Source organism: Molossus molossus, unplaced genomic scaffold, assembly GCF_014108415.1.
Source record: "Molossus molossus isolate mMolMol1 unplaced genomic scaffold, mMolMol1.p scaffold_m16_p_5, whole genome shotgun sequence".
NCBI classification, from domain to species: Eukaryota; Metazoa; Chordata; class Mammalia; order Chiroptera; family Molossidae; genus Molossus; species Molossus molossus.
The window spans coordinates 37,052,933-37,077,557 of record NW_023425388.1 but is presented as its reverse complement, the minus strand read 5'-3'; the positions used below and the strand labels follow the sequence as shown (position 1 = coordinate 37,077,557).

Below are 24,625 nucleotides of genomic sequence, written 5' to 3'. Positions count from 1 at the left end.
TACATTAGTACCATTAAGCAAAATATGAAAGTAACTGGTTAAATGAAAATCTACTGATTTTTGAAGTTCTATACCATTAGAGTACCTATTGTCTGTGCTGGGAATAGTATATAACCTTAGCTAATTTACTTTAAAAACAGATTTAGCTCTCAAGTAATTTCACTCAGTACCTTAGGCAAGAACATGAGAAACATAAAATTCATTGGATAATAATGTCAATTAATAGGAGCGTCAGGAAACTTCCCTTTAAAAAATGCATACTAGTCCAGCTGGTGTGGCTCAGTGGATTGAGCATTGACCCATGGACTGACAGGTCCCAGTTCAATTCCCAGTCAGGGCACATGCCTGAGTTGCAGGCTCGATCCCCAATGGGAGGCATGCAGGAGGCAGCCGATCAATGTTTCTCTTTCACATGGATGTTTCTCTCTCTCTCTCCCTCCCTCCCTAAAAAAAAAAAAAAAAAAAAAATCAATAAAAAAAAACTGTGACTAAAAAAAAAAAATACCAAAAATGTTACCTAATATCTTTTAAGCCAAGAATTAACTAATATGAACTTTGCCATTAAAGAATGACAGTTTTCTGTGCAAAAAGAAAACAAAAGTGCAGATGTTGCCCCTCTCTCCCAAACTATGAGATTCCTGTCTTCTAAAAATTATCTAAAAATCTCTTAGTAGCAGATAACTAAACTTCCCTATACTAATCTATCATATACTATATCAGTTGACTGTAAATTCCTGATTTTTATAGTAAGTAGTAATTGAAATGGTCCATTTGTGCAAATTTTGATAAGACTTAACATTTAAACATAACAAAAGTCCAAAATAACCTTCAAGGCATTTAATATTTTACAACTTAAAGGAAAACAAAGGCATTAAGGAAAACAAATCCATTATATAAATTTCAGTAAGCCCCATAACTACATATAAAAACTGTACAGGAATATTATGGATTGTACAGAAACTGATGTACACCAATGGTATCAGTTTTTCTCAAGAACAGTAACATTTCAACACTACTATTAACAACATAAACAAAATTCAGAAATTTTTACATTTTATTCCCTCTCCTGAAGTTGCTGTATTAAAAAAATCTAAATATAACCATAATAAACTAAAAAAAAAAAAAAAAATTTACAACTGCTGCTTGTATTTAGCAGCAGGATTATAACAAAGCATATAATCCTTCCCCAGTAAGCCCATGGGGTGTCCTATAACCTCATCAATGAAAATTCGTCTTTTGACAAAATGTCTCTCAGGAGACATTAAAAAGAAGAGAACTAAAGAAAACGCATTCCACAAGATGAACTAAATAAAAGCAATTTTTGTATATAATAATGAGTATAGTATATCAACTTAGAAAGGAGATTGCTAATGAAAAAAATGGAGATTCAACCCCTTGAATATCTCTATATATTTGAAATATGATACAACCATTGTATATAAAATTGAGTCTGAAATACAGATAACAAAACACAACTATTTTTCATCACAATGCAGCTTTTAAAAAGTACACAACTGTTAAATCTGCATTAGAAATATAGGCAGGTTATCTAATAGATGAAACCATAGAGTATTATTACTAAGCTGTTTGAAAAAAAAAGTACAAAGAAACATACATTTTCGCTCATTTGGAAATGTAAAAATTTATGTACCAATATATAATCTCTTCACTTTCTCTGATCTACAAATGGATAGAATGCCTGGTCATCTTCATGCAGATAAGCTGTTCAGAATTCAATTAGCAAAGCAACAAACAAAAATAAACTCTGTTAGGAACACACAGATGAATCTCTTTAAAGGTTTCTATACTTTAGCAGTCTTTGATTTCAAAATTTGCAGCTTTAGCTCTTTTATCATCATCTCTAACTTCTGTCTTGCCTCCCGTTCCTGTCTGAGTTCATCTTGGAGTTCTTGCCGATCAGCCTCTGCATGGTCCAATCTCTGTCTTAGTTCTGCCAACTGTGTGATTTAAAACACTGTCAGTTTTCATTGTTTTGTGTTTCTATTTAATCCTCACATCATGGCAAAGATTTACCTTCAAACTACTCTTTACAAAATGAACTATTTCATGCATATGTAATTCCTTGAATATCTAATACTATTGATCTGACATTGAAAGAGGGAAAAAGAAAAGGGTCAAGAGAACCGAACACTTAGTGTACTTTCATTATGCCCTACACTTTAGCATACTTCTCACCATCATAGTCAACTCATGTTAAGTGTTATTTCTTCATTTCCCCTAAATTGTGAGTTACTGTTTATTTTTGCTCCAGTGCTTTTGAACATAGTGAGCAATAGTTCATGTTTGTTAATTAACTGTTGATTTCAAAGCCAATGTACTATATTAAAATAACACTGGTATTGAGATAGCTAGAAAATAGCAACTTGGGCAATTAAACTACAGAAACCCAATAAAATTATTAAGTAATAAATCAAGGTAAAAAAAAATCATCTTGGCCCAGTTTGCTCAGTGGTTAGAGCACTAGCCCTCGGGCCAAAGAGTCGAGGGTTTGATTCCCAGTCAAGGGCGCATACCTCAGGTTTCAGGTGTGATCCCTGGCCGTGGTCAGGGTCATGTGGGAGGCAACCAACCGATGTGTCTCTCTCACATCTATGTTTCTCTCTCTCTCCCTCCTTCCCACTCTATCAGTAAAAAAAAAAAAAATCTTGGTTTCCCGGACAAGAAAAAGTTAAAGGAGTTCATCACCACCAAACCGTTATTATATGAAATGATGAAGGGTCTTTTTTAAGAAAAAGATAAAATAATGAACAAACCAAATGGCAATGAATACATATCTATCGACAATGGAATCTACAAACAAAATGAAGAGGCAGAGCAGAAACATTCTCATAGATACAGAGAACATTTTGTTGGTTGCCAGATGGGAGGGGGGTTGGGGGAATGGGTGAAAAAGGTGAGGGGATTAAGAAGTACAAATTCATTGCTAGACTGACAAACCTCAAATGGGAAGAAATAAACCAAAGCACTTATATGCATAACCAATGGACACAGACAATGGTGTGGGAAAAGGCGAGGGGGCGGGGGGCGGCGGGAGATGGAAGGAGGGGATCAATGGGGTAAAAATGAGGAGCATCTGTAATACATTCAACAATAAAATTTTTTTTAAAAAATCATCTTGGATGATATAACATCAAGTTGTGTTGAACAGAACTGTTTTGCAATCTGGCCTAATGAAATAAACCTGACAAAAAATAATTTATTTAATAAAGAAGGAAGTCGCTTCAATTTCCACAATGAAAGGGCAACATTATACAAACTAAGTAATTCTTACCTGTGTTGCATATTCAGCCTCTTTGTCTTTTTCTAAATTTGAGTCACAGGTACATTTTTGCTTCATTACCTGCTCTAATTTTTTCTCTAAGTCTTTCTGTTCAACATAAAATTCTTCCATTCTTTGAGCATGCTCATTCTGCAAAGATTCAAGTTCTTTCTGTAAATTCTGTTGTTCTTCAGTGAGTTCTTTCATTACTTTTGAACTACTCAACATTTCAACTTCCTGCAATATACAGAATCACATTATAATTTGTACTTTATTTCTATCATGTTAAAAATTTCAATTCAGGAAAAATACTACATAAAACATATAAAATTCAGCTGTCATATCAATACTATGTAGAGGTAATTATCTTGAAAAACTTTCTCTAAAAATTTAAAATTGCTTATGACTTTAAACTCTGAATAATCATAAATTTATAGCATCTCATCTTGACTTTTCTTAAGAATATGCAAAAATATATTTTCATAATAGGCTATTATAAAATTTTACCATCTCAAGTTGTTGCTTCTTCTGCAAAATTGAGTTCAATTTTTCCTGTTGTTTTACGTAAGTTCTCATTACTTCTTCCATGATTTTTCCCTTATCGTCTTCACAAATGACATCTTTGACAAGAAGTGGAGATGAAGCTGCAGCATCATGGTCAATTCCCACCATGCTTGTGTCTCTGATTAAGTTGCAAGTGGTTGACTCAGGTTTCTTTTTACTTACAGAATTACTTGAGATTGATGGATCTTTGAGAGGCAAAAATAAAGTAACAAAGTATGAATAACACTGTTAAAAAGTCATTAGAAAAAAATCCATAAATGAAATGAAGAAAACAAATCCATTTATAAATGAAATAAAAAAGACTACTTACAAATAAATTTAGCAAAAGTAGTATAAGATTTGAACAATGAAAACTACAAAACACTGAAATTAAAGACCTAAATAAATGGAAAGGCAGAAAGGCATCCCTTGTTCGCGAATTGAAAGTGTCATGAACTGAATGTCAATCACACAGCGTTCACTTTGAAACCCTAACCCCTGAAGTGATGGTATTAGGAAGTGGAGCTTTTGGGAAGTAATTAGGTCATTAAGGGTGGAGCCACCATGATGGGATTTATATCCTCATAAGAGCCTCCAGAGAGCTCTTCCATCCTTTCCACCATGTGAGGACCCTGTGAGAAGATGGCTATCTATGAACCAGGAAGCAGGACCTTGCCAGATACTAAATCTGATTTCTTGACCTCAGACTTCCCAGCCTCCAGAACCATCAAAAACAAATGTTTGTGGTGTAAGCCACCCAGCCTATGGTATTTTTGTTATAGCAGCCCAAACAGACTAAGATAGCTGGTAACACTCTCCAAATTAATCTACTTTTTCAATGCAACACCTATCAAAATCCCAGCCAGCTTTGTGGCAGAAATTGACAAGCTGATTCTAAAATTCATATGGAATTACAAGGAAACAAAAATAGCCAAAACAATCTTTAAAAAGAGTAACAGAGTTTGAGACTACAATCCCCAATTTCAAATTTTATTATAGAACTATAGAAATCAAGACTATAAAAGAAGCCAGACAACAAAAGGCTTTAATACTGTATCATCCTTTTCACATGAAATATCCAGGACAGGCAAATCCATAGAGACAGAAAATTGATTAGTTGACTAGGGGACGATGAAAAGTAACTGCTAATGGCCCCGCTGGTATGGCTCAGTGGTTGAGCATCAACCCATGCACCAAGAGGTTGCTGGTTCAATTCCCAGTCAGGGCACATACCCAGGTTGTGGGCCAGAGCCCCAGTGGAAGGTGTGCAGAAGGCAGCCAATCGATGTTCTCTCGCAACGATGTTTCTGTCTCTGTCTCTCTCTCCCCCTATTCCCCTCTCTCTTAAATCAATAAATTAAATAAATAAATAAGAAATAAGAAAGTAACTGCTATTGCATTATAGAGTTTCTTTTAGGGTGATGAAAATGTTTGAAATTAAATAGGTGTAACCATTGCACAACTTTGTGAATTTACTAAAAATCACTGAGTTGTACATGTTAAAAGTGTAAATTTTCAGGTAAACTAGTTAAAGCCCAATAATGTTTTGGCAGTCACTATAATTCAGTAATTTTGGAAATAAAATATAATGCAAATAGGGCAAAATGGTACACTAGTAATTATGTAACATATTTAAATCTAAAATAAACTAAGTATTAAAACTCTAAAAATTAAAGTACAGAACCCCCACAACCAGAATCTCAATTATCTATGAAAACAGTTAAATGACTGGAGACTCTTTAACTGCTCCCACAAAGCTGAAATAATGGTCACACTTCCCTAAGCTATAAGCAAAGCTCTCCTGCTACATGGAGGGTAACATAAGCAGCATTTGAGCAAACACATCTTGTTTGGTCCACATATTATAAAAGGCACTGTAACTAGGCAGCTTTTTTTTTTTTAGATGTCCAGAGAGCATTCTGCTTTTGTGCCATCTGTCTGGCTCCTACAGCTATGAATTTTCAATCCTTCCTTATTCCCTAAGTTTTTCTGAGTCCTATACCTACGCTTACATACACTTCTTAGCATTGTAAGTTAAATGGCTTCTCAGTTCACAGCAAATTAGAAAGAAAAATAAGGACCTTCTGAAGAAATATGACAGCAAAAAAAAGGCAGGAAGGGGAAAAAAATAGACAAAAATCACTTGCAGTATGAAACCATGTACCCTATATATCTATCTCATTAGCCTCTATAGCTACCACCACTCCAGAAAAATATAGCAATTGATATTCTAAGTAGTCATTCAACCTTTTTTATAGTAAAAGTTTCAAAATTATCTGAAAAATTATCTTAAATAGAAATCTTCTTTGAAAAATCAAATATCTAATATTTTTTAATACTAATTTTAAATATAGGAATACTTACCCAAATGGTTACATAATTCTCTACTTGTTTTTAAATCCATTTTCTCCTGTTCCTCCAGTGAGACATCTGGATAAGACACTGTTTTTTGATGTTTCCCACTACTGTGAGGCTTCTCTGAGTGTCTTGGTAGGGATCTACCTGCCTCTGTCTTTGTGACCTCTTTAGACTGGGATACAGCAGAAGTGAGTGACACATTTGGGGCAACCACTTTATCACACATGTATAAGTAGTAGCTGAAAACAAACAAACAAAAAGGTGTAATAAGACACATATTACGTTTAGGTAAAAAGCAAAATGTGTTACATCTATTTCTATGGTTAAACAATGTTGTTTTTTTAACCAGAACAGACAGCATAACTAAGAAAATAAGGGTCATAGAAAATAATTATTGAAAAAGTCAGCATTTTAGGCAGTAAAAGCAAAAGCATAAGGGAGTTTCATTATTTTGCAAAAAGTAACTTCTAAGCACTAAAAGGATACTCACTAGGAAAGAAAATCAGTTTCTTCTTTCCCTCAAAACCACCTGAGAACTAAAAGCATGAAGCCCTTTACAGCCTTACATAAGTAAGGTTTATTCAGAAAGAAAACACTATATGCTACTTTGAAAGACTGTTTTCTTGCCCATCACCCCTCTAAAGCAACAAATCCTTGCTTTTTGTTATGGTGAGGCTGATTCTGCTCCACACTGCATGGCTATGGCCTGAACCATGGGCCCAATGCTCCCAGGACCCTTCCTTCTTAAATAGCTCAGGGAAAGACCAGGCATTCTGAATGCTGCCCAGCTTGATTGGGCAGCCCTGCTTGATTCAAATCCTACAGAGCAATCAATCTTCCTAACTTTAGTACTTCCTAAGTTTTTGGTAAAATAGCAATAGTAAATTGTGCAAAACTAAAATAAAATGGATATCTACCAATTTTACTCAAAGTTCACATAAAATTGTTCAGTGTGCTATCTAGGAATCTGAGACTTTTGTGATTTGAGCTAGATTTTTAAGTATTATGTTATTAACTATAACCTGTATAAACTTTAGCCAAAAGATGCAAACATTTAACTGACATAATACTTCATTCCCCAAATTCTTACATAGTCTCCCCTCTTACATCTCCTTTTCTTTGTATAGGACACATTTATTTTGTTCCTTTTTACCAATTACATGAATTCTGAGGATGAAAACAGTATTCTACTAAGAAAATTGACAGGTTTAATACTGCCCAAAGACCTCAAACACATTAAGAACATGGAACTGTGCAAATGTAAGTAAGACTGAGATTCTTTTTTTTTTTTTTTAATTTTTATTCCTTTATTGATTTTAGAGAGAGAGGAAGTGAGAGGGAGAGAGAGAGAGATAGAAACATCGATGAGAGAACATAGACTGGCTGCCTTCTGCATGTCCCCCACTGGGGATTGGGCCAACAACCTGGGCATGTAAGACTGTGATTCTTCATCACCATGGTTGGGGAGAATATATATTTACAGCAGCATAAAACTTTAAGACTGAATAAACAGTTTATAATCTAAGGTACATTCTTATTGAAAATGTGAAAATTTTACTTTGAGGGGTATGGTTACTATGAAAACTTCTGTTTCAAAAAGATTTCTTTTAAAAAAATCAAAGTTCACACCAAACTTTTAAAGAGTACTTTACCTCTTAAAAGGAGGTAAGGAAACTAAAAGAAAACTTTCACTTCTACTTCAGGGAAAAATGAAATGACCTATTTCTAGAAAAAACATGGAAACATAAGAAAGGTTATTTTGGCCCTGGCCAGATAGTTCAATTGGTTAGAGCATCATCCCAATACGCCAAGGATGCAGGTCGATCTCCAGGCAGGGCACATGCAAGAAGCAACCAATGAATGCATAAATAAGTGGAACAACAAATCAGTGTTTCTCTCTCTCTCTCAAAAATCAATATATAAATTTTTCAAGAAAGATTGTAAATGCTCAACACAATTTACAATTCATTTCATTAATTAATAAGAAAGCCTAAAGCTATATATGAGATTTCCAGGGCCTAGAACAGTATCTGACATATAAAATGCTGGTTGAATAAATGAATGAATAAATGGCCCTGGCTGGTTTGGCTTGGCGGTTACAGCGTCAGCCAGTGAACAGACTAAAGAATCTCAGGTTTGATTCCAGTCAAGGGCTCGTCCCTCAGTTGCAGTTCTGTCCCCAGCCCTGGTCGGGGTCATGCGGGAGGCAACCAGTCAATGTATCTCTCTTGCATTGATGTTTCTCTCTTTCTTCTCCTCCCTCCCACGCTATCTGAAGATAAATAGAAAAAATATCCTCGGGTAATGATAAAAAAAAAAGAATGAATAAATGAACAAACGAATAAATGAATGAGACAATACTCACTTACCTAGGGTGTAAAAATGAATGTGTTTGAGAAACATGGTCACTTTCCTGCTTTATAACAGGATACCATGATGGTAATTCCATTCCTGATGGTGTATCTATCTGTAGAAAAATGTAGAAGGGAAGAAATTTATTGAGAGAAGATGTAATGGTTAAAATTTTTAATGTATCAACTTGACAGGGCTGTAGGGTATCTCTGGAGAACCCTGAGAAAGAAGAGTTACATTAATTGTCATCTTCCAATTAGGCAATCTTTCTTAAAGTACCATGTCTGGTCACTTGAAACTCAATGAGACTGCTACATACATGAACTATCCCATCACAAAAGTTTTAGTATGTATGTTAATAGAGATTACCAGAAGTGATTTCATCCAATTTCATACTTATAAAATCTATTTTTAAAATCCATTTTAGTCCTAGCTGGGTGGTTCAGTTAGCTGGAGCATTGTTCAATATACCAAAAGGTTGCAGGTTCCATTTATGGTCAGGGTACATACCTAGTTTTTGGGTTCGAACCCTATCAGAAGCATATGGGAGACAACCAATCAATGTTCCTCTTTCACATCAATGTCTGTTTGGCTCTCTCTCTCTCTCTCCCTAAAATAACCAAACACATCTTCTGTTAAAGATTTAAAAGAAACCACTTTAAGTCCATTTTAAATAATAGCACTCTGAAAATATACAAAATTGGTAAGTTATGATTCTTCTTCATTCAGCCACAATCAGCAAGAATATAAAACATGCATATAGTATTTGTTAGTGTATAGATAACATTCTACAGCAATAAATATCTTGCCAAACTAAACGTGAAACTACTTTGTTAAATACTTATCAATAAACTATATTTCCTCAGAAACTGTACCTGTAAATAAAGAAAAAGAAGGTAACTACTTTTTGAGCATACATCTGATAATATATATACACATCCTGCTTAATTCTAACAAATACCTCAATTAAGTAGACACCATTATCTCTATTTCACAGATCAGAAAACTGAGGTTCAGAAACTGAGAAAGAAAAGAATAAATATTCTGTATTATTAATTTCTCTCTTATTTTGGTTTGCTTTATACTTTGTCTCCCCTCCCTATACACATACCTATTTCATAATTACATTATAGTAATTACCCTGCTCTTGGGAAAAAGATACCTTAAAAGGGGACAAGACTCACTAATGGAGGAGGGAAAAAGGAGCCAAAAGAAGGGCTGGTTAAGGTGAGCAACAAAGATAGGGGTTAAAAGACAAACTAGTGAAGTGAAGAAGAAGGAAATTAGGAATGAGAGAAAGGATGACACAAAAAGGAGAGCTGGGTATTCTGACCCTGCCTCTGAGAGGCTCCACTCCCTCTGCAACTAGGGAAGGTGTGTGGAGAATGACATCTTCATTGAATAATGCATAAGCACTGCACTCAGGACAGCCACTAAATACACAGAACTAAAAAAACTGTTTTGCCTGATGTCCTACTATTCTAGTTCAGAACCGAGAAACTAAGTAAAATGTAATGGAAACATCTTCAGATGCTAAGCAGTTGTGATTAAAGGAAAACCAAATTCATAAATTGTCCATGGTTTGGTTAAAGAGATCCTGCTAGTGGAGGAAACCAATGTGAATTGAAGAGACCCAGGAAAGGAAAGGCCTGACAAGTAACCACTGCCCCCAAAACACATGCTGAAAATGGAAAGGAAACAGCTTTTGGAGCATACTCACACAACATGACCAATTAGGAGATGGTTTAAAGTCAATTAAAAGCCAAAAACAATAATGTCAGTTTGTATGGGTAGATCAACATTTTTACTAAGAATTACTGGGCAAGCCTTGGCTGATATGGCCCAGTTGGCTGGGCGTCATCCCATGCACCAAAAAGGTGGATGGTTCGATTCCTAGTGAGGGCACAGGCCCAAGTTTCCCCCGCCACCCGGTGGAGGGCATGCAGTAAGCAGCCAATTGATGTTTTACTCTCTCATCATTGTTTCTTTCCCTCTCTCTCTCTCCATTTTCCCTTCCTCTCTCTCTAAAAATCTATTTAAAAATCTTAAAAAAAAAGAATTATTGGACAAGGAACTTGTAAGACTAACAAGACCATAAGATCATAGGGAAAAGAATAATATTTAAGAGTTATGTATTCAAAGAGGGACTCTAGACTCTATATAAGAGGAGATTTTTTTTTAAACCTCACATTCCTGGTCAAATATTCTAAACAAGTTCAGAATCTGAGACAAAATGAACTGCTTATTAATAAAGTAAACCAATCATTTGTTTACATAGTTTCTCAACCTATAGCTTCGTTCCACCAATAAGTTAGAAAGGGAACTGACTGCTGGCAACAAAATACTAAAACTACTCAGAAAGCAATAAAATGTGAGGGCTTTACCATAGGCCAGGGTAAATACTTTTATGTATCTCAACTGTCCCTTACCCTCGTCACCACAAAGTACAGTAACTGATGTTTAAGAAGTCTTGAGTCAACATGACATGAATTTTATACTACACATAAATAGTATACCACATACATATATAACATACTACACACCACATGAAAAGATTGAAAACTACTTCATATTTTAGAATTCATGAAAAAAGTTAAACTTTTAAAAAACACAGTTAATGCTGAAAAAAGTAGTTTCATTATCTAGAAAATTCACTTAGGCATAACATTTGTCACCCCAACACTGTGATAAAAGAGGTGTTAATTAGCATGAATAAGCTCACACTAACAAATCAATAAATATAAGTTGCACTTGAATTAAATGAGAATTTCTTTTCTAGAAGCCACTTGTTAAACTCATTATTTAGAAAATAAGCAAGCTCTACTATTATATTTGACACAATCCTGGATGTACTGCTCAAGAAATCAATTGTTACCAGATTTCTTAAATTAAAATTAATTTATATATTCAGAAGTTTTTCCTTTTATGGACATCTGTAATTTCAAATCTTCAGAAAAGCAAATTCTAAACTTCTTCAGTCATAAATCTTGACTTGAAATCTAACTCAAGTTTGGTCATTTCAAAACTCTACATCTTGATTTGTGTTTTACTTTTATTCATGACCCAAATTCAGTTTATCTTTATTTCTATGTCCCTACACTGCAGATGCCAACTTCAGTAATTGTTAGTGCATTTGTACACAGGATTGAGCAAAGGTAGGTTTACAGTTGTTTGTTTGGAAAATATAATAAAATCAATAATACAATAATAAATTTTCGCATACTCAACTGTAAACCTACTTTTGCCATACCCTGTATTTTTAAACAACCATCCCTCTCTAGTTTCTGTCCTTTATTTGATATCCTATTCTCACACAATCCCAGTAACAGTCACAGACTAGGGGTTCTAAAGTAATCTTCCTTGAAGATCATCTAGTACAGTACCCTAGCCTATGACAAATTCCTATTCAAAATCCCTGACAAGGCGCTACCCAGTCTCTGCCTGAACAGCAGTGGGAGGTCAAACTGTATTACTTACTTTTATATTTTCAGTACCTAGCACCATGCCTGGCATGTATTAGGGATTCAGTAACTATTTGTTGAATGAATTGTGAATAACATAGCTCATTAACTCCCAGGCTAGCCTTTTATAAGATTACTCTACCAAGAAATTCACAAATAGTCTCTTTCCCATTCCATATCCTACTCACGAAGTAAAGTACCAAAGAGGCCACAAAGGTCTCCAAGATGTATTTTTAGAGATCAGATCTACAAATTAAATAATATAAATGATGGGGAAATGGACAACATTAACCATAATAAAATGTTGATAGTTAATTGTACCTAATATGCTGTGGTAAGTTATAAACACATTTATAACAAATTATCTTACACTGCATATTATTTAAGAAAAGCACATATTATACAACAGCACAGTCACAGGCATGCCAGATTTTTTCATCTATTCTGCATTTGTTTCAACATACAAATTAGGTTTTCAAAAAAAGAACAATATAATTAAATGGCACAGAAGTAATGCCACTACTGATTAGGAATAAAAATTAAGCTATCAAGAGATGAGCATCTACTGCCGGTTATCTTACCTTTTGATATGAGAATAATTTATTCCCTTTATGTATTTAAACATTAAAATAGAATACTTTATAATACATTACTTGGCAAAGGACAGAAGTCGATCATTTAGTAACTTAAGTTAGAGCCCTAGCATTTTAAAACGCTTTTATCACCCAACCTCCCCACCATTTATCTACCACAAAATGAACAGATGGCATCCTCAACTGAAACACATAAGAAAAATTTCAGACACTTTTACTTCACTCTAAAGGTTCTTTCTACAAATCATAAAGCAACCAATGATTTCAAATCTATGAAAGCAAAATTTAAACAATCCCAAAATGTATGGAAGAGGTCATTTTAAATAAGTAAAAACTAGGGAATGTTAAGGAAAGTTTCTCTAAATTTCAACTTACTGTGTTATGTATACATGACCCTTTGATAATCAGATTTTCTAATAAAGAACCACTGTATTTTGGTAGTACAATGCTTATTAGTCTCACAATGAAATAATTTAGAGAACTTGATTTCATTTAGACAAAAACCAATAGGCATTTTTGTCACCACTTTCTAGATACAAAAGCAATTGCACCCACTCAGCACTATTCACATACAAACAATTTGCACTAAAAAAAAAAAAACAAAAATTTTAAAATTCCTAGACTTATTTTCAATAATAAACTTTGCTTTTAGGTGGCACTCTAGTTTTTAATTACAATATTGGTTAATATTTATGACCTTTAATTAAGTATAATGACAAACATTGATGAATTTAAAAAATCAAGACAATGCTTCAAAATATTGGTAGGATTTCCAAAATCCCCCCCAAATTTAATCAAAATTAAATTTTTAAAAAGATAAAAGATAGACTATATATTTTGGTATTTATAAGAGAATAAGCATATGGAGGACTAACAGATTTCTAAATTTAACAGTCTATCCCCCTAATGGTGTGATTACACAAGAAATAAAATATAATGCACATTAAATACACATTACAACATAAATCATTAGCAACCTTACTAAACATGTGACTGAGTATGTAGTTAAGTAACAACTCTTTAGGTATGAATTGAATATACTTTTAAGGGTCTTTTACTGTGTATAAGACATTCAAGTGCTCAATAAATGATTTCACAAGGATACAAAAGACACTCTACCAGACAGCTGCCAACAACTCTTACTGAAAGAAATTGAATCTTTCAGTACAGGATCAAGTTTCCTCAATACTTTCAACATGTTGTGAATGAGTGTTTCAACAACTGAAACAGGAATAGTGTTACAAGGTAGTAAATAGCTACTTAAGAGATTTTGGGGCTTAGTCTTTCTTGTGCCTCACTTTATTGTAATTATTAGAATTTATCAACCTAACACAAAACTGGGAACAATATGACCTAAGCATCTCCACTCACTTATCAAAGACAGATCTTTAAGAGTTACGGCAATGTCTGTTCCTGCACACTGGAAAATCATACCACCTACCTCACAAAGCCAATTTTAGGTTTACAGTGTTTAAAATGCTCACAGAAAAAAGCAAAGGATCATATTCTTATAATGTGCAACTGCTACCTTAAATCCTTTGTGGAAAAAAAGCCATGTGAAGTCAGTAGTACAGTATCACTCCCTTTTCAACTTGAAAACAAACTGATAAAAATCCTATTAACTCCTGAGATTTTTTTTTAAATGTTTATATTTATTTTTATTGTTGACACTTTTACAGATATTCTCCCACCCCCAACCCCGCCTTGGCCTGCCCCCATCCAGCCCCCATTGGCCCTCCCCTCTGACCATCACCACACTGCTGTCTTTGTCTATGGGTTATGCATATATGTTCTTTGGCTAATCCCTTCACCTTCTTTCATCCAGTCTCCCCCACCTTCCTCCTCCCCCCACAGCTGTCAGTCTGTTCCATGTACCCATGCTTCTGTTTCTATTTTGTTTCTCAGTGCATTAAAAATACATTTTTATACTGGAATTATGTGATGCCCAATCCATTTAACATTGCAAATAACTAGAATCTCAATGTCATATACATCTTTCACTAAAATACTTGATGTCAAGTTTCAATCTGTATAAATCTAAGATTTTGCTATCCCATTTCAGCATATATGCTTTAAAAACATTTATGATCTCAGATTATTTTGGCCTTCAACTAATGTATATTGACAATAGCAAAGTATAGATGAACTAATTTTACTATATGCGATATACTCTTATTTTTCACTCTATGTCATGTTGTGTTTTTGTGTGTCTGTGTGTTTTAATAAATGCTGGTGACCCACTAAATTGATTTCATGACCCTCCTGGCCCTTTCTCAACTGGGGTTCTCAAGAGAATTCAGCCCAAATGCCCCAATGCATCCACTGTATACAATGAATTAACTTCTCTCCAAAGCATTTAGAATGGTACTACATACCATCCTTGGGAGAAATGACATTTTCTGTAGGGCTTCTCTTCTCAGGGAACCCCAGATGAGAAAGTCTGCTTGGGTGACAGACTGCAATTTGAAAAGTACTGTTCTAAGCAAACTACCTTAAAATTGGTCCAAAAATATTACTGTATTTCAAATATTAATAATATTTGTGCACTCTATAGATGCTTTTGCACAGATTTACAAAGTACTACATATGTAAAGGAATAAATTCCAATAGCAATTGTCACTTCATAGTAAAATTATGAGAAATTTTTTTTTTTTTAGTATTTGCTACAATGGGCATAATATTACATTCATAATCACACCAAAAAACTTCTATAACCTTAAATAAAACCCCTAGTATTATATAGCAAATGGTCTTTAGTTTCTTTAAACTTTTTTTATTCCTTGTTCCCAAAAGATAAAATATGTACTTTTAATACTATTTGAAATATCAAAATTATCACAAATAAAAATAAAAAACGCTGCTTTGCTTTAAAACTAATCCTATTTTCCTCCTTGAAAAAAATTGGTAAGTTTATAGGGCTACTAAGATTTTTTCATTCAGTTATCCAATCCTTTATTAAGCATTTACCACATTCTAGATTCAGAAACTAGATTAATTCCTGCCTTAAGGCACACTTCCACGTAGTCTTTACATACATATTTCTGTGACCCACTTCTAAGTCTAGAAATCAAAATGACTTTTAAATTAATTGTATCTTTCCTAATCATTCCTTTCTGCCTACCATGGCTGTAGCAATTTAGTGATTGAAGCAAACTATATCTTAAAAAAAGGTTTATACTTTAATTACATATTCTTTTTGCTTTTTGTTGTCTAATAAAAACCTTAAATTATTTTATGTATTTGAACACTCAATAGACCAAAATTCTGTATGTGAACAAAATAAAGGTTTCAAGCCATTACTAAAGCTATTCCCAAACTAGTTTTACCTCTTTACTTGAACAAATTGAGTTCTGGCTCCACAATCACTTTCCATTCCCAGAATTCTAAAGGGATTGAAATTAACCCAATTCTTGATTACTTCCTTATTCTCCCAGGGGCATAATATAATGTATGCATATCTATGAGAATATCATTGGTGGACTAAACACTGGTTAAGGTCTATCCCTTTTTTTTTTTTTCCTTCCTTGAAGTTTCTTAATTTTTTCAAACCAAAATAATAAATTTCTAAGTTTTTCTTACAATAGACCTTTATTTAAAAAAAAATTAACATTTTTAAATATTTAACCATTTTTTCATGGTAAATGAATATAAATCTAGATGCTGTATTTCCCAAGCCATAAGGGGGCACTATTCCCAAACCCATTCTAAAGATTTCATTGAAATATTCTTCCTATAACATAATTTTCATAACAAGTTTTGAACTTTCTTCTTGCACACTTCATTTTAGTAAATAAACAAATATCCAACTAGTGTAATTACTGTATACAAACATCTAAGAGATACATCTGAACCCAATACTCAGTGATCATATGTCTTAGAAAAAATCTTCACATAATTCTAGATAAGTCAAGGTGTTTGGGGAAAGGAAAAACCCCCAAATACATACCAGTAAATAGTTCAATAACAGTTTGAAGTACCATCCTACATTTCTAGACTCTTAACATCCAAAAATACTTCACATCCATTCTCTCATTTGATCAGTTATCTTATTCAACAGTTTATTCCCAAATTACGTGTTTATTAAAGGTTACAATATCATTTTTCCAGAAAATTCTAAATGTTTTCAAATAAAATGTAGTGGTGTTTTTCATACATTCAGTTTTAAAAAAGAATTTTTTTTTTCACTGAGTGCCTTTGACATGCCACGCACTAAACTATGTTCTGGGAAAACAAAAAAGATCGTCTCTAAAATAACGAAGATAATTATTAATTTTAGAAAGTTAGACAAAAATATTCATACTGGTCCCTCATATGAGCAAAACTACTTCATTTGATTCTGACCTACCCCCAACTTGATCAAAATTTATGCTAATAAAATGCAAACTATGCCACTGATATAACAAATTATCATCAAATCTACCATATTTCTTACTGGAACATATTTTGTCCCAACACTGCCCTTTATAGTTGCCCATTCGCGCTAGTATATTTCCATACTTCCTAAACAAAAGTATAATAGCTTACAAGAGGAGAAATTTTTTTTTTGGTATGTGCCCCTAGTAGGAACCGAACCCGGGACTCTCTGGTCTGCAGGCCAATGCTCCAACAACTGAGCCAAACCGGCCAGGGTGAGGAGAAATTTTTTGTACCATTGTTATTATCCCAATGACCTCTGCAGAAATGAACTTAAAGAAAAAAAATTCAAAACTAAAAATAGTGAAATATTTAGTAAGATTTAAGAGAAAAACTTTTGACTTGATATCTTTAGGTCATCTATTTGCATTACAGATAATCTATAGGGGTTTCCCTAAGTAGAGTAAAAACTGTATTATTTTACTTATCTAATAGTCAAGTGTAAATGTTAGAAATCTCAATTTTAATTTAAATATATATGTGTGTATATATATATATACATATATGTGTGTGTATATATATATAGACATACACCATCTATAACTTAGTGAAGATTGTCAGCTACATGCTGTAACAGTGAAGAACCACCGCCCGCCTGGTGTGGCTCACTGGTTGAGCATCGACCCACGCACCAAGAGGTTGCCAGTTTGATTCCCAGTCAGGACATGTGCCCAGGTTGTGGGCCTGATCCCCCCAATGGAGGACATGTAGGAGGCAGCCAATCAATGTTCTCTCTCATCAATGTTTCTCTCTCTCTAAACCTCTCTCAATAAGGGGAAAACAAAGTTTATTTCATTGCTAATTGGTTTCCTTTCAAGACACCTGGGTTTAAAAAATAAAAAGAGCCCTGGCCCGTTTGGCTCAGTGGTTAAAGCGTCGGCCTGCGGTACAGAGAGACCCGGGTTCGGTTCCCGCTAGGGGCGCGTTCCTTGGTTGCAGTTTGTCCCCGGCCCTGGTTTGTCGTGCGAGTGGCAGCCGCTCGATGTGTCCCTTCGCGTCGATGTTTCTCTCTTTCTCTCTCCCTCCCGCTCTATCTGAACAAAAGGTGGAAAAATGTCCTCGGGTGAGGATAAAAAATAAAAATAAAATAAAAAATAAAAAGAATCACATATAATTATCTTATCAATTGACCACAAATGGGCTTTTCTAATGTACTTGAAAATAATCTTAACATCATCCTTCAAATTGAATTTACAAATGATCAATTTGCTTAACAACCTTTCCCATAGACAGAAACGTAAAATTCAACAAAATTAGAATTAGATCAAATAAATAATACCCACTGAAGATTTGTACAAAAATCAGGAATATGATATTCTTGCACATATTTGTGCATTTTAAATACAATAACCACTTTTCTAACAAAAAATACAAAAAGCTCAAATGATATGAAGACAGAGGTTTTTTTGTTTTTGTTTTTTAATCCTCACCCGAGGACATTTTTCCATTTTTTGCACAGACAGAGTGGGAGGGAGAGAAAGGAAGAGAGAGAGAGAGAAACATCGATGTGAAAGGGACACATCGAGTGGCTGCCACCCGCACGACCAACCAGGGCCAGGGACAAACTGCAACCGAGGTACACGCCCTAAGCGGGAACCAAACCCGGGTCCCTCCGGACCGCAGGCCGACGCTCTAACCGCTGAGCCAAACCGGCCAGGGCGAAGAGAGAGTTTTATAACACTATTTTGCAAAGCAACCTAGGCAGACCTAAAATCAAGCATATTTCTTGTAGTGGTGACTTGAGTAAGATAGTTCAAAATATACCATTAGTTTCTACGAAGAATACAGTCAGGTCTTCACTGACCTTCTACCACTTATTTCTCCCATCTAAACATAGCTTTTAGCTATGCAAATAGCTTGGTGATCATTACTAATATAACTTCCATCCTTAGAAATAATTTAACAGTTGCTACATTTCAAACAATTAATTGCCTATTGAGTTTCAGGGTTTTTTAAAATCCAAAAACAGTACTTTGACTACATAAACTACATAAACATCTAAAATTACATTAGTATTCACACTAAACATAGTCTTTTATATGAGGTTAATATATTTGGTATATTGTTTTATTTAAAAAAAAAAAAAAACCTGTGCCCTGGCTGGTTTGGCTCAGCAGTTAGACCAAAGAGTCTCGGGTTCGATTCCAGCCAAGGGCACGTACCTGGGTTGTGGTTCATCGTGGCCCCAGTTGGGGTTGTGCAGGTGGCAACCAATCAATGTGTCTCTCTCATATCGATGTTTCTTTCTCTCGCTCCCACTCTGTCTGAAAATAAATGTAAAAATACCCTCCGGTGAGGATTTAAATAAATAAATAAACCTGTCAACTTTTTATATTTTTATTTATTTTTTCTTTATTGATTTGAGAGAGGGAAAGAGGAAGGGAGAGGGAGAGAGAGAGAGAAACATGAATGAGCGAGAACATCAATTGGCCCCCTCCTGCATGCACCCCCACTGGGGATCGGGCCCACAACCTGGGCATGTGCCCTGACTGGGAATTGGACTGGTGACCTCTTGGTGCATGGGTTGACGCTCAACCACTGAACCACACCAGCCGGGCAACCAGTCAAATTTTTTAAATGAGGTTCTTCCAATTTAGTTTGTTTGGCAACCAGCTCACTAACTCATAGAAGACAATGAAAAATTTAAAAATGTTCCCCAGTCAAGTATTATCTCTTTGCCCCCTTCCCAACTGAATACCTGAGTCTATACACATGTTAATACAGAGTTTAAGAACCATTATACAATGTTAAGTGATTTTTTAAAAAGTTAATATTTCTGCCCGGGCCGGGGTGGCTCGGTGGTTGAGCGTCGACCAATGCACCTAGAGGTTGCCAGTTTGATTCCCGGTCAGGGCACATGACCAAGTTGTGGGCCCAATCCCCAGTGGGGGCCATGCAGGAGGCGGCCAGTCGATGTTTTCTCTCATCGATATTTCTATCTCTCTCTCCCTCTCCCTTCCTCTTTCTCTAAAATCAATAAAGAAAAAAAAATTTTTTTAAGTTATTATTTCTTAAAATTCAGTTTCTGCTACTAAATTAGCTGTAGGTAAAAAGAGTTAAAATTACTGGACTTCAAGTCAGAAGACCCTGCATTCAACTCCTGATTCTACCACCTACCAGTTATATAACCAGGAGCATGTGACCCACCTGAGACTGGCTCATCTGAGAAAACTTGTTCAACAGACCTTCAAAAAAGAATCACCTCACAAAACTTTAAGAAATAAATATTTAAAATACAAAGTAGCAAGTATAACAAAACAACCACTCAAGTATGTATTACACACAAACCCCCCTCCCCTGCCCCCAAAAAACTTTCTTTCTCAAAAAGGTTTGCTTGCTGGAACTTTTAAGTTCCCTTAAATTGCTTAAAATTCATATAAAGTTGGAAATAATACCGAAATACACCAGTAGGAAATATTGCAAATAATAACAGCAGAAATGTTGGAAAAAAGTCTCACATCTTCCCCAAATAAAAAATGCATTCAAATTGTTAAGTTCTGAGACAATAAAGGGCTACATCCAAATGAAGGATGGTTTCAATTTTAACCAAACACTAGCACATTCAGTTTCAGTTAAGTAAATTCATGATCTTTTTTTTAACCTTCATCATGGTTCTCAGATATTTTTCTCACAAACACAAAGCAGTAATAGTAAGGAAGTAGTTTATCCCAAAATGCTTATGTCAGAGCAACAAAAATTGGAACAAGAATATCTGGCAAATAATGTGGCCACCAATGGACTGTAAAGGTAGAGCCCATAAACAGCTTTGGGTAAGACCTCATAAATATCAAAAGAGGCATTCCACATTTTGAGAATATAGGTCATTGCTAAGCAGAAGCTTCAGCATGGGACCAGTCCAACTGTAATCAAGTTCAGCAATTTGAGAACTGACTTGAATTCAATCCTACTTCAAAATATGTGATAACTACACCTGAAGAATATGAACTTATATAGTCCCAGTTTGTTAGAACATCATTCCCATACTTCAAGGATCTGGGTTCAATCCAGTCAGGGCACATACAAGAACCAACCAATGAGCCTGGTCAGTGTGGCTCAATGGATTGAGCATCCTCCCATGGACTGAGAGGTAGGTCCAGTTCGATTCCCGGTCAGGGCACATGCCCACATTGTGAGCTGGATCCCCAGTGGGGGACGTGCAGGAGGCAGCCACTCGATGTTTCTACCTCTCTCCCTTCCTCTCTAAAAAAAAAAAAAAAAAAAATCAATAAAAACAAAACAAGAACCAACCAGAGAATGTATACATAAGTTGAACAGGTCAATGTCTCAACCTCTCTCTTCAAAACAAATAAATAAATTTTTTAAAATGAACTTATCTAGTAGCCAGAGGCAAGGAATTTTGGTGCTAACCCTTCGAAAGCAGCAGGTAGCAAACTATCCTGAACAAAGAGTTTAAAATTATCTTCATGGGCTTCAGAAGCAAATCAATGTCTTAAAACTACACTTCAACTAAATTTCCCTCAAAGCCTTAATGGCACCATAATAAAGCACAAGACACCAAATCTTAGATTCTAGCCCAAGTTCTCATGTTGCTGTGAATAACCTTGGCATTTAATATGCTTCATTCATTTCTTCTGTGAAGAAGAAAGGACAGATTGTTTCAAGGAATAAAAACTAATAGTGGAAAAATTAGATTCTTAAAATGAAACATGGCCAACTTTTTGTTGTACAAATCAAGTAAAATTACACATGTAAAACTGTTCAAGAACAATGCATGCCACATCTTAAACACTTAGTATTAGCTATTACACTGATTTTAATAAACAGAAAAATATATTTAAAACCAGACCAGCAACCTGAATATTTAATAACAAAATCCTGTCTATTACCCAGGCATTCAAACTCTTAGAATAAATATATTAGTTTAGCCTACCAGATAATGCAATAGGAAAAATAAGTTAAAGATCTCTTTGCTGATAGGTTTTTATGATTAACATTTACAGTAAAAGTCTTTTATTTATTCTAGCTGTCATAATTTTTAATATTCCTTCCTTCAAAAAAAAAAAAATCTTGGTTACCAGAATCACAAATTCTTCAGACAAATCTTTCACTTCTATTTGTTTCCAAGTATAATCAAGCCTAAATATCCAAGTCTATTAGCAATGTCAGAAATCCTAGATGTACCTTTAAAAAAACAGTTTGCAGTCCATCAACAGAACTGTTTTAACTGGCTATTATACCATTTAGAATGGAGATAACATCAAAGTGTAAATCATCTTGAATCCTACAAAAACAACAGATTTGGTAATCAAAAAGCAGGATGTGTGCAAGAGAGAAGACATGACTGGAGCAAGAAGCCCCAAATCCTCCAATCCGTGGCTATATATAGTCTTGGGAAAGCCACTCATCTCTGAGCCTCGATTTATTTTTCTGTAAAATGGGAATAATCTCACTCTTCTTACTAAGTTGTTTGGAAGCTCAAATGAGGAAAGTACTTTACAGCCTAAAATGTGTAATAAAAACATATTACATACATTATTTTGTTATTGCATGAGCAGTAAGTTCCTTGACACGTTATATTCTAAATACAAACTTTTGATGTCAAAGTAAACCATTAGTGCTATTTAAAACTATTTTAAAAAAAAATCTTGCCTTAGATTGTGTTCTCTTTCCATTTCTCATGCTAAACTTCTCCTTCATTTCTTCTAAAACTATCTTCAGTTTCTTTTCTTCAGGTGTCCCTAAGTATTTTTGATTCACATGAAGATAACAATGCCATTTGGCTGATTCAAAGCCCCAGTGGCAAGTCCTTTTGTCCGGTGATCTGTGAGAATGCATCACAAATGTCTGGGGCGCAAACATTCCGCAGCACTCCAGACACTGAATACACGGAGCATCAGGCTGAACATAAAATTGGGGTGCAAACAGACCCTGACATTTGCCCAAGCATTCATGTTCCACTTCAAAGGCACTGCCAGTTTCCTTTAACTGAGCCAATGAGTTTTTAGCAGGAAGTATGCTACCATTTTGAGGAAAAGTGCGTGGCCGCAATAAAGCGTTACATAGTCTCTGTGCATCAGTTAAGGTAATCAGCCCACAGGATGGGGCATTGAATGGAAGTATTCCCAAGACCTTTAAGATATGAAGTTGATCTGAAGTACACCTCGAACAATAGATGTACAATTCGTCACACACTGTATTTATTTGCTGGAGTGAAAATTCTCGGAGAACAGAATTTAAGACTTGGGGCAAACAGAGTCTCTTTTCTCCTCCAACCTGAAAACAAGATATAGATTCCCCTTCCAACACAGTCTGGGTGAGTTCCGTGGAGCTATCAGAAGGGATGAGCAGTGGACCAGGAAGAACCTGAGGAGATGGAAGAGGCAGAAATACAGTAGGTGACATGCTTTCTTGGGAATACCGAGCGGAAAATGCTGCTGGTCCACCCAGAGAGCTCTGACTACTTAAATGAAATTGTGCCAAAGTGTGTTTCAAACTGGGATTTAAATGTAAAGGTTCAGGCACCGAGGTACAGGTTCGCTTAACATGCTCTCCATCAGTTTCCATTGGCGCTTCATAGTCATCCAAGTGTTCCTTTTTCACTGTTGGCATCTTGTTCATCATTTTTCCATTTGCATGAATGTCTGTCATCATTTTTTTCACTGGAGGGCTGCCATCATCTCCCATTCCATTCATTTTTTTATTTGAGCCCTGAACCAAGGAAAAATTTGTCTGTAGATTTTCCATTGCTAAAAACTATTGTGTTAAATAATTAAGTCTGACACTTGCATTGTTATTTAGCTGCTTATTTGAAGAGAGGCAAGTAATATATACCAGTATGTATGGTAACTTACATATGGTAAGTTATATAAAATTTCTATGGTAACTCAGAAAATTTAAATTTCCAAAGAGTGATCTCCCTAATTTATTAGATTTTCAACTGTTTTGGTTCTGCTTATACTCCAGTATAATTTCACTGCAAGTGCTATAAAATTATCTCCAACAATAAAGAATTTCAAGAGGCACACCTCTGAGGAAGCCTTTGTTTTCTAATTCTTCATTCAGACATATGTATTAAAATAAAATGACCAATTCTCTCAATTCAAGATTTCCAGGTTCAATGCAATGGTTTGGTTTGGTTTTAAGCAAAACAAGTCAAAAGTTTATGAAATTACTTGTGTCATAAAACCTAGACACAAACACAAGTCAAAATGATGCACCCAAATTTAATTTAATTTTTGGCACCAAGACACCAAAAAAGGAAAAAAGAAAAATATCTTCTCTAAAAATGATGATGTTCGTCTGTGTTGACAAACTGAAGACTTGTATAAATCCTCCCACCAGTAAGAAGAGCCTCTGACTCCACTTGAACTTCTACAATTAAAGATGATTGAAAGAAAAATTGCCCAGTTATCTTCAAGGACTGCTGTTCATTCTTCTTTTAATTAATCTGGAAGAGAAGGGGGATGGGAGAGAATTACATTTGAATTTGCTCCAGAGGCCAAAGGGTCAGTTTGAAACCAGTTTCTTAATCTTAAACTGAGTTCACTTTACCAAAGGTGACACCTGAGTGATTTCTTTAACTGTAACACCATTTAACTAGAAGAACCTTCATTTAAATAGGAAAGCAATCTGAATAACTGGTAAAGGGAGCAATAATATCCCTC

General features: G+C 34.9%; 1 protein-coding gene across 1 annotated transcript; it reads right to left on the bottom strand.

Moving 5' to 3' along the window:
• Nucleotides 1-1,397: 1,397 nt before the first annotated feature.
• Nucleotides 1,398-24,201, bottom strand: SKIL (SKI like proto-oncogene). The gene is made up of 6 exons (XM_036242957.1): nucleotides 22,611-24,201; nucleotides 8,551-8,648; nucleotides 6,188-6,420; nucleotides 3,788-4,029; nucleotides 3,293-3,517; nucleotides 1,398-1,958 (listed from the first exon to the last, which is right to left on the bottom strand). Exons 1-6 carry the CDS (start codon nucleotides 23,703-23,705, stop codon nucleotides 1,803-1,805), a joined length of 2,049 nt encoding a protein of 682 aa, XP_036098850.1. The 5' UTR covers nucleotides 23,706-24,201; the 3' UTR covers nucleotides 1,398-1,802.
• Nucleotides 24,202-24,625: the final 424 nt, after the last annotated feature.